At 53.7% G+C, this 9,959-nt stretch overlaps 2 protein-coding genes across 5 annotated transcripts in view; both read right to left on the reverse strand.

Annotated features, from left to right (window-relative positions):
• Window positions 1-1,153, reverse strand: part of mbd2 (methyl-CpG binding domain protein 2) — a 10,758-nt gene extending 9,605 nt beyond the window's left edge. The window contains exons 1-2 of one of the 4 annotated variants that reach the window (XM_081613526.1): window positions 705-1,153; window positions 204-276 (exon numbers count right to left, since the gene is read on the reverse strand). Coding sequence is in view for 2 of the 4 variants with exons in the window: in XM_081613525.1 (XP_081469651.1) it covers window positions 705-814 (110 nt within the window). In the remaining 2 variants the exon portion in view is untranslated. Of the gene's footprint in view, window positions 1-133; window positions 158-203; window positions 277-704 lie in introns of those variants that run through there. The other 3 variants (XM_081613525.1, XM_081613527.1, XM_008402360.3) reach the window with 3 other exon arrangements.
• Window positions 1,154-6,651: 5,498 nt separating this feature from the next.
• Window positions 6,652-9,881, reverse strand: LOC103460255 (tubulin alpha-1B chain-like). Its single transcript, XM_008402359.3, has 4 exons — window positions 9,721-9,881; window positions 8,392-8,614; window positions 8,001-8,149; window positions 6,652-7,829 (listed from the first exon to the last, which is right to left on the reverse strand). Exons 1-4 carry the CDS (start codon window positions 9,721-9,723, stop codon window positions 6,849-6,851), a joined length of 1,356 nt encoding a protein of 451 aa, XP_008400581.1. The 5' UTR covers window positions 9,724-9,881; the 3' UTR covers window positions 6,652-6,848.
• Window positions 9,882-9,959: the final 78 nt, after the last annotated feature.

A 9,959-nucleotide genomic window follows, 5' to 3' on the forward strand; every position in this document is an offset into this window, starting at 1 on the left:
TCAACCTCAAAGCTAAATTGGATTTAAACACTTAGCTAAATATTTAGCTCCCAGATTAGCTTGTAGCTTGACAGTTTCAAGCTAGCTGAGTTTGAACCTGTGACGTTTTTTCTCTCATGACCCAAATCAGCACCTTTCAATAACCCATAATCAGTCCATCCTCTTCAATCATCAATAAGTCGATAATAAACCAGAACACACACTGGGCCCAGCTCCAGCCTACTTCCGGCCGTCAGTCCGGTTCTGGTCCAGTGATTTCTTCATTCTGGGGCAGATCTGAGGGATTTAAATGAATGTGAATTAATTATTTAACCGGGGTGTCAATACTTTCTGCACGGTGGAAACGGGTCGTTGGGTCGGGTGTGAATACTTTTCACAGGTTCTGTTTGTTGGCTCGGTTCTAGAAATGGATCATTTTGGACTCCATGAACAGAACCGTCCCGAACTGGGTCAAATAATCCGGGATTAATCTGGATCAGAGCAGAAGTTGCTGGAATGAAGCGAAAGCAAACAGAACCTCGGAACCGGCCGGCCCAGTCCCAGTAGTTCCCGTCAGTTCCAGTAAACAACCGGTTCTGTGGAAAAACACTCCCGGCGGGACATTTCTGGAACCGCAGAGCCGCTTCCCATAAACGCGACGTACTTCTCAGAGTAGGACGGCTCGGTTCGGACCAGCAGCTGCTGGTTCCGAACTGATGGATCACCTGTAGTAGTAGACGTCGCTCTTTCCGGCGCTCAGCCCGGACTTCCTGATCACTTCCTCCTTCTTCCAGCCGGGCGGCAGCGCCGGACAGTCCGTCCTCTTCCTCTCCATCACCGCGGGGCTCCCGGTCCGGATCGGTTCCGCTCGGTTCCCGGACAAACAGGCGGCGCGCCGAGCTCAGGCGGACCGACGTCACCAACGTTAAACGGCAGCGGTCCCGCCCCGGTTCGGCTTCTCTCGGCTTTCAACTCGGGCAGAAAGTGAAACCCGGCTCGGACAGCTCTGTGACCCGGGAGGTCCGGACTGGATGCGAGGTTCGGTTCCGAGTGTTCGCGGGGAGAACCGGTGGGTCACAGCAGCTGAACTGGAGCTGAACCGGACCAACGGCAGACTGTGACGTAGCAGTCGGATCGCACTTCTACGGCTGGCTCACGCCCGAAGATCGTCTGTTGCACGAGATGACTCACTCGTGACTCAAAAACGTCTGAAACTACAGAACGTTTGCACTTCCGGGATTAATCTTAATAGTATTTCCGCCTGAATAACCAATCAGAAAACAGAATGCAAAGAAACCTCTGAGCTGAGAATAAAGTTAAAAACAAACTTTTAAGTGACGTATATATGTGTAGTTGACAAATAAGCTGTAATAAAAATAGTTTATATTTTTTATATTTAATTCTGTGTTCTGGCTGTTTTCTGTTTCCATATGGATCATATATTGTGTACAAACATTAACTTTCATAACACGTGCATTCATGTCGATCCTGTATTGAAATTATATATTTTTTTCATCAATTTGCTACATCAGTGCCAGAAATTGTTTAGTGGAAAGACGCTAAAAGTTATTTTCATGGCGCAGTCTGAGGCATGATGGCGCAGGATGAGGCATCATGGCGCAGTCTGAGGCATGATGGCGCAGTCTGAGGCATCATGGCGCAGGATGAGGCATCATGGCGCAGGATGAGGGATGATGGCGCAGTCTGAGGCATCATGACGCAGTCTGAGGCATCATGGCGCAGGATGAGGCATCATGGCTCAGGATGAGGGATGATGGCGCAGTCTGAGGCATCATGACGCAGTCTGAGGGATGATAGCACAGTCTGAGGCATCATGGCGCAGTCTGAGGCATCATGGCGCAGTCTGAGGCATCATGGCGCAGGATGAGGCATCATGGCGCAGGATGAGGGATGATGGCGCAGTCTGAGGCATCATGGCGCAGTCTGAGGGATGATAGCGCAGTCTGAGGCATCATGGCGCAGTCTGAGGCATCATGGCGCAGTCTGAGGCATCATGGCGCAGGATGAGGGATGATGGCGCAGTCTGAGGCATGATGGCGCAGTCTGAGGCATGATGGCGCAGTCTGAGGCATGATGGCGCAGTCTGAGGCATCATGACGCAGTCTGAGGCATCATGGCGCAGTCTGAGGCATGATGGCGCAGTCTGAGGCATCATGGCGCAGTCTGAGGCATCATGGCGCAGTCTGAGGGATGATGGCGCAGTCTGAGGCATGATGGCGCAGTCTGAGGCATCATGGCGCAGTCTGAGGCATGATGGCGCAGTCTGAGGCATCATGGCGCAGGATGAGGCATCATGGCGCAGGATGAGGGATGATGGCGCAGTCTGAGGCATCATGACGCAGTCTGAGGGATGATAGCACAGTCTGAGGCATCATGGCGCAGTCTGAGGCATCATGGCGCAGTCTGAGGCATCATGGCGCAGGATGAGGGATGATGGCGCAGTCTGAGGCATGATGGCGCAGTCTGAGGCATGATGGCGCAGTCTGAGGCATGATGGCGCAGTCTGAGGCATCATGACGCAGTCTGAGGCATCATGGCGCAGTCTGAGGCATGATGGCGCAGTCTGAGGCATCATGGCGCAGTCTGAGGCATCATGGCGCAGTCTGAGGGATGATGGCGCAGTCTGAGGCATGATGGCGCAGTCTGAGGCATCATGGCGCAGTCTGAGGCATCATGGCGCAGTCTGAGGGATGATGGCGCAGTCTGAGGCATCATGACGCAGTCTGAGGCATCATGGCGCAGTCTGAGGCATCATGGCGCAGTCTGAGGGATGATGGCGCAGTCTGAGGCATGATGGCGCAGTCTGAGGCATGATGGCGCAGTCTGAGGCATGATGGCGCAGTCTGAGGCATCATGACGCAGTCTGAGGCATCATGGCGCAGTCTGAGGCATGATGGCGCAGTCTGAGGCATCATGGCGCAGTCTGAGGCATCATGGCGCAGTCTGAGGGATGATGGCGCAGTCTGAGGCATGATGGCGCAGTCTGAGGCATCATGGCGCAGTCTGAGGCATCATGGCGCAGTCTGAGGGATGATGGCGCAGTCTGAGGCATCATGGCGCAGTCTGAGGCATCATGGCGCAGTCTGAGGCATCATGGCGCAGTCTGAGGCATCATGGCGCAGTCTGAGGCATGATGGCGCAGTCTGAGGCATGATGGCGCAGTCTGAGGCATCATGACGCAGTCTGAGGCATCATGGCGCAGTCTGAGGCATGATGGCGCAGTCTGAGGCATCATGGCGCAGTCTGAGGCATCATGGCGCAGTCTGAGGGATGATGGCGCAGTCTGAGGCATCATGGCGCAGTCTGAGGGATGATGGCGCAGTCTGAGGCATCATGGCGCAGTCTGAGGCATCATGGCGCAGTCTGAGGGATGATGGCGCAGTCTGAGGCATCATGGCGCAGTCTGAGGGATGATGGCGCAGTCTGAGGCATGATGGCGCAGTCTGAGGCATGATGGCGCAGTCTGAGGCATCATGACGCAGTCTGAGGCATCATGGCGCAGTCTGAGGGATGATGGCGCAGTCTGAGGCATCATGGCGCAGTCTGAGGCATCATGGCGCAGTCTGAGGCATCATGGCGCAGTCTGAGGCATCATGGCGCAGTCTGAGGCATGATGGCGCAGTCTGAGGCATCATGGCGCAGTCTGAGGCATCATGGCGCAGTCTGAGGGATGATGGCGCAGTCTGAGGCATCATGGCGCAGTCTGAGGGATGATGGCGCAGTCTGAGGGATGATGGCGCAGTCTGAGGCATCATGACGCAGTCTGAGGCATCATGACGCAGTCTGAGGCATCATGGCGCAGTCTGAGGCATGATGGCGCAGTCTGAGGCATCATGACGCAGTCTGAGGCATCATGGCGCAGTCTGAGGCATGATGGCGCAGTCTGAGGCATCATGACGCAGTCTGAGGCATCATGGCGCAGTCTGAGGCATCATGGCGCAGTCTGAGGGATGATGGCGCAGTCTGAGGCATGATGGCGCAGTCTGAGGCATGATGGCGCAGTCTGAGGCATCATGACGCAGTCTGAGGCATCATGGCGCAGTCTGAGGGATGATGGCGCAGTCTGAGGCATGATGGCGCAGTCTGAGGCATCATGGCGCAGTCTGAGGCATCATGGCGCAGTCTGAGGGATGATGGCGCAGTCTGAGGCATCATGGCGCAGTCTGAGGCATCATGGCGCAGTCTGAGGCATCATGGCGCAGTCTGAGGCATCATGGCGCAGTCTGAGGCATGATGGCGCAGTCTGAGGCATCATGGCGCAGTCTGAGGCATCATGGCGCAGTCTGAGGGATGATGGCGCAGTCTGAGGCATCATGGCGCAGTCTGAGGCATCATGACGCAGTCTGAGGCATCATGACGCAGTCTGAGGGATGATGGCGCAGTCTGAGGGATGATGGCGCAGTCTGAGGCATGATGGCGCAGTCTGAGGGATGATGGCGCAGTCTGAGGCATCATGGCGCAGTCTGAGGCATGATGGCGCAGTCTGAGGGATGATGGCGCAGTCTGAGGCATCATGGCGCAGTCTGAGGCATCATGGCGCAGTCTGAGGGATGATGGCGCAGTCTGAGGCATCATGGCGCAGTCTGAGGCATCATGACGCAGTCTGAGGCATCATGACGCAGTCTGAGGCATGATGGCGCAGTCTGAGGCATCATGGCGCAGTCTGAGGCATGATGGCGCAGTCTGAGGGATGATGGCGCAGTCTGAGGCATCATGACGCAGTCTGAGGCATCATGACGCAGTCTGAGGGATGATGGCGTAGTCTGAGGGATGATGGCGCAGTCTGAGGCATCATGGCGCAGTCTGAGGGATGATGGCGCAGTCTGAGGCATCATGACGCAGTCTGAGGCATGATGGCGCAGTCTGAGGCATCATGGCGCAGTCTGAGGCATGATGGCGCAGTCTGAGGGATGATGGCGCAGTCTGAGGCATCATGGCGCAGTCTGAGGCATGATGGCGCAGTCTGAGGGATGATGGCGCAGTCTGAGGCATCATGACGCAGTCTGAGGCATCATGACGCAGTCTGAGGGATGATGGCGCAGTCTGAGGGATGATGGCGCAGTCTGAGGCATCATGACGCAGTCTGAGGCATCATGACGCAGTCTGAGGCATCATGGCGCAGTCTGAGGCATGATGGCGCAGTCTGAGGCATGATGGCGCAGTCTGAGGGATGATGGCGCAGTCTGAGGCATCATGACGCAGTCTGAGGCATCATGACGCAGTCTGAGGGATGATGGCGCAGTCTGAGGGATGATGGCGCAGTCTGAGGCATCATGACGCAGTCTGAGGCATCATGACGCAGTCTGAGGCATGATGGCGCAGTCTGAGGCATGATGGCGCAGTCTGAGGCATGATGGCGCAGTCTGAGGGATGATGGCGCAGTCTGAGGCATCATGGCGCAGTCTGAGGCATGATGGCGCAGTCTGAGGCATCATGGCGCAGTCTGAGGCATCATGGCGCAGTCTGAGGCATCATGGCGCAGTCTGAGGCATCATGGCGCAGTCTGAGGCATCATGACGCAGTCTGAGGGATGATGGCGCAGTCTGAGGCATGATGGCGCAGTCTGAGGCATCATGGCGCAGTCTGAGGCATCATGGCGCAGTCTGAGGCATGATGGCGCAGTCTGAGGCATCATGGCGCAGTCTGAGGCATCATGGCGCAGTCTGAGGCATCATGGCGCAGTCTGAGGCATCATGGCGCAGTCTGAGGGATGATGGCGCAGTCTGAGGCATCATGCCGCTAATAAAAACATGCTAGGAGACTCCAGCTTAACCCACAGCCTCTTACTACCAGCAATACCTTCAGAATTAAGTAAATTCTTTCAAAGTGTTTGATGTGACGGATCAAACCCTGACCTCCACTGTTGGTGTCAGATTCGTAGGTTTTCGTCTGATAATGAATTTGCAGCTCTGGATTGGTCCGTCATCCCAGGGTGGCCCAATTACTGCGGCGTTTCCTCCATCTGAGGTGTCAAACGCCAGTCCTGAGGCCCGCTGCCCATCAGCCTCTGCTGCTCCACCTCAATACCGACCTACACCAGGAGGAGATGACGTTTCATTCAGGTGTTACTACCTGTGGCTCATCTAATACCTGCAGGACAGCAGAGGACTGGAGTTTGACTTAGAGTCGACGTCATCCATACATTTATTATGCAAATTTATGTAAATTTAGTTCATTAACTAAGTTATTTGGAAAATAAACTCGATTCAGAGGCGCAGATGCAGGGCAGCTCCTCCACCACAGCTAATAATCAACTGTTTGTAAATGATTTGAGATTAATCTGATAAATGTGTTGAAATTCTGATAAAACTAAAATGACTCTAAAATTGACTCTGATCCTTTGTACCAGTGTCTTCAATAAGAACTTTAATTACTGTAGATAAACGTATATAAAGTTAAAACATTTAGCGTTTACTGCGTGTTCTTGAAGTCAAAGCTGGTCCAGAAACAGGAGGTCTCACTTCACTCACTATCAGCGTTTGGTGCTTTTCTGGTTAAAACATGTTTGATCTTCGGTGAGTTTACTCAGGAATTTCATTTTAAAAAGTGAAAGTTAATAATATTCCTGTGGTCCAGTGAAGTGAAACTCCTGAAATGGATTTTTTTTTAAAAAGTGTTGGGTGGAACCTGAACATGGAGGCAGAGACTGGACCGTTTTGAACAGATTTTATTCATGATCGTAACAGTTAAAGGAAATGATGTAACAGCAGAGAGTAAACAGGAATGATCAGAACAGGAAGTAGGGCTGAAACTGCAGCAGGAAACAGGAAGTCATGGATCAGGACATGATGTGGAATGTCTTTCAGTCAGAGCTAACGATGCTAGGGTAACCATGGTAACAGACAGGTCTAGTACTCCTCCTCCCCCTCCTCGTCCTCGCCCTCCACCGAGTCGACGCCCACCTCCTCGTAGTCCTTCTCCAGGGCGGCCATGTCCTCCCGCGCCTCTGAGAACTCGCCCTCCTCCATGCCCTCGCCCACGTACCAGTGGACGAAGGCCCGCTTGGCGTACATCAGGTCGAACTTGTGGTCCAGGCGCGCCCAGGCCTCGGCGATGGCCGTGGTGTTGCTGAGCATGCAGACGGCGCGCTGCACCTTGGCCAGGTCTCCGCCCGGCACCACGGTGGGCGGCTGGTAGTTGATGCCCACCTTGAAGCCGGTGGGGCACCAGTCCACGAACTGGATGGAGCGCTTGGTCTTGATGGTGGCGATGGCGGCGTTGACGTCCTTGGGCACCACGTCGCCGCGGTACAGCAGGCAGCAGGCCATGTACTTGCCGTGGCGCGGGTCGCACTTCACCATCTGGTTGGCCGGCTCGAAGCAGGCGTTGGTGATCTCGGCCACCGTCAGCTGCTCGTGGTAGGCCTTCTCGGCCGAGATGACGGGCGCGTAGGTGGCCAGGGGGAAGTGGATGCGCGGGTACGGCACCAGGTTGGTCTGGAACTCCGTCAGGTCCACGTTGAGCGCGCCGTCGAAGCGCAGCGACGCCGTGATGGACGACACGATCTGGCTGATGAGGCGGTTCAGGTTGGTGTAGGTGGGGCGCTCGATGTCCAGGTTGCGGCGGCAGATGTCGTAGATGGCCTCGTTGTCCACCATGAAGGCGCAGTCCGAGTGCTCCAGGGTGGTGTGGGTGGTCAGGATGGAGTTGTACGGCTCCACCACCGCCGTGGAGACCTGCGGCGCCGGGTAGATGGAGAACTCCAGCTTGGACTTCTTCCCATAATCCACCGAGAGGCGCTCCATCAGCAGGGAGGTGAAGCCGGAGCCGGTTCCGCCGCCGAACGAGTGGAAGACCAGGAAGCCCTGCAGGCCGGTGCACTGGTCAGCCTGCGGAGAAACGACCGGGTCAGAACCGGGCCAGAACCCACAGCTGCAGCTGCTTTAGGCCGTCAGTGACTAATGATGTTAGATGATCAATTAAAATAAACATCAAATCAACTATAAACCTGGAAGCTCATCATCCAGGTTTTGTTTCAACCGTCACAGTCCAGAACTCACCAGTTTCCGGATGCGGTCCAGAACCGGGTCGATGATCTCCTTGCCGATGGTGTAGTGACCGCGGGCGTAGTTGTTAGCAGCGTCTTCCTTCCCGGTGATGAGCTGCTCAGGGTGGAACAGCTGGCGGTACGTCCCGGTCCGAACCTCATCTACAGATAATGATACATTCAACTCCTGGGTCACTTTGTTTACATCAAGAAAATACATTTTATTATAAAATATAAACAGTCATGAAGGTATGAGACAAAATCTGTGAAATATAAAACTGCTTCTCCCAGTGCCAACTAGCAACAGCCAATCAGAGCCGGGGGGGGGCGTGTCTCCACGCTGTCCATCACTACTCTTCCTCTAGGAGTTGCTGCAGCTCTCAGCCATGAGCTCAGACGTTTACCGATGACGGTGGGCTCCAGGTCCACGAACACGGCCCTGGGGACGTGCTTCCCCGCGCCGGTCTCGCTGAAGAAGGTGTTGAAGGAGTCGTCTCCCCCGCCGATGGTCTTATCGCTGGGCATCTGTCCGTCCGGCTGGATGCCGTGCTCCAGGCAGTACAGCTCCCAGCAGGCATTCCCGATCTGGACGCCGGCCTGGCCGACGTGGATGGAGATGCACTCACGCTGCAACACACACAGGCAGCAAAACGGCTTCAGGTTCAACAGAACGACGTCCGATAAAGGCTGCAAAGCTTTACAGATTTTTACTTTACATTTGCAAAACTTATTCATATCTTCCGCCTAAAGTGTTTTATTTAATACCAAAGCTCAGCAACGTTTTAACAGCCGTAACTTTTTCATCTTTGTCCACTCCTAGTTCTGTTTTGTTGACATTGAGCTCTTTTCACTAATGTTGATTTTGAACCTTTTTTTAAAAGTTGTTTACATAATATGACAGATTCATAATCCTAATCAAAGCTCCAAATATTTTATTCATCTCTGAAAAGATTTAAATACAAAGTAAACATGAAAGTGTGAAAACAAAGACAGCAAGAATGAAAAACTGAATAAAACATACAGCATAAAAATACATTTTTAAAAAGTCTGCTACGATTCAATGAAATAGGCAACGAGTGGAATAATTTAATAAAATGTACATGTTTTTAACAGCAAAATAAAAAGCGGGAAAATACAACAACTGAAATTTAAACCCGGGCGCTCGTTCCATTTTGATTGGCTGTCGGTCTCGATAGCCCCGCCCCCAGCTCCCGGTGGGAAGCGGGTCCGTCCTCCGGCCCTCCAGCTCCAAGCTGGCGCTGGTAGAACCCGGTTAGCGGTGCCAACAGAACCGATCGAGGCCAAGCAGCAGCAGCAGCAGCAGCAGGACCGGTTCGGAAGGAGAAATCTCAAAAGAGTTATTTTTAAATATGGCCGCGGTCTTCAGACGGGTCCGTCTGATCCCGAGCACGTGACCCTAGGGATTAACAGCGCGAGCTGGAACCGTTAGTCGATCATCTTCATCTTTTTAAAAGTGCGCAGTGACTGAAAAAACGACCAGATCAGGCCCAGAAAACCTACCGTCCTACTCAAAGCTTACGTTTGAAGTCAAAACCCGGCTGACCAACGACTGAGACCGATTTGACCCAAAAGCCGCGTCGCAGCGGTTCTGAACAATTAAAAGGATGCTTATAGTACCGCAGGGAAAAAATCCGGTTCGCCTCTCCTGAGCTTCCTTTATAAGCGCACGTTCCCATAAAAATACTGTCTTAAGATTTTCGAACAAATCTTACCATTTTGTGTAGTGGTTTTTGAGGTAAATTTCAACAAAAAGAGCCTGGAAAGGGGGCGGAAGTCTTACGGGTCGACTGTTAGGCGGTCGAGGAAAGACAAAATGGAGACACTGCAGGCGCCGCGCGCCGCTTTATGTAATGAACCATCAGGCCGGAGGGGGCTGGACTGTACCACCGGGTGTGAGGGGGCTGGACTGTACCACCGGGTGTGGGGGGATGGACTGTACCACCGGGTGTGG

Source organism: Poecilia reticulata, chromosome 12, assembly GCF_904066995.2.
Source record: "Poecilia reticulata chromosome 12, P_reticulata-male-v2, whole genome shotgun sequence".
Lineage (NCBI taxonomy): Eukaryota > Metazoa > Chordata > Actinopteri > Cyprinodontiformes > Poeciliidae > Poecilia > Poecilia reticulata.

What these genes read in the sequence shown, in the direction of transcription:
- LOC103460255 (XM_008402359.3), bottom strand. An exon ending in CCTGGAGCCCACCGTCATCG is followed by an intron (nt 8,150 to 8,391) that starts GTAAACGTCTGA and finishes CATTATCTGTAG; the next exon opens with ATGAGGTTCGGACCGGGACG. An exon ending in TGGACCGCATCCGGAAACTG is followed by an intron (nt 7,830 to 8,000) that starts GTGAGTTCTGGA and finishes GTTTCTCCGCAG; the next exon opens with GCTGACCAGTGCACCGGCCT.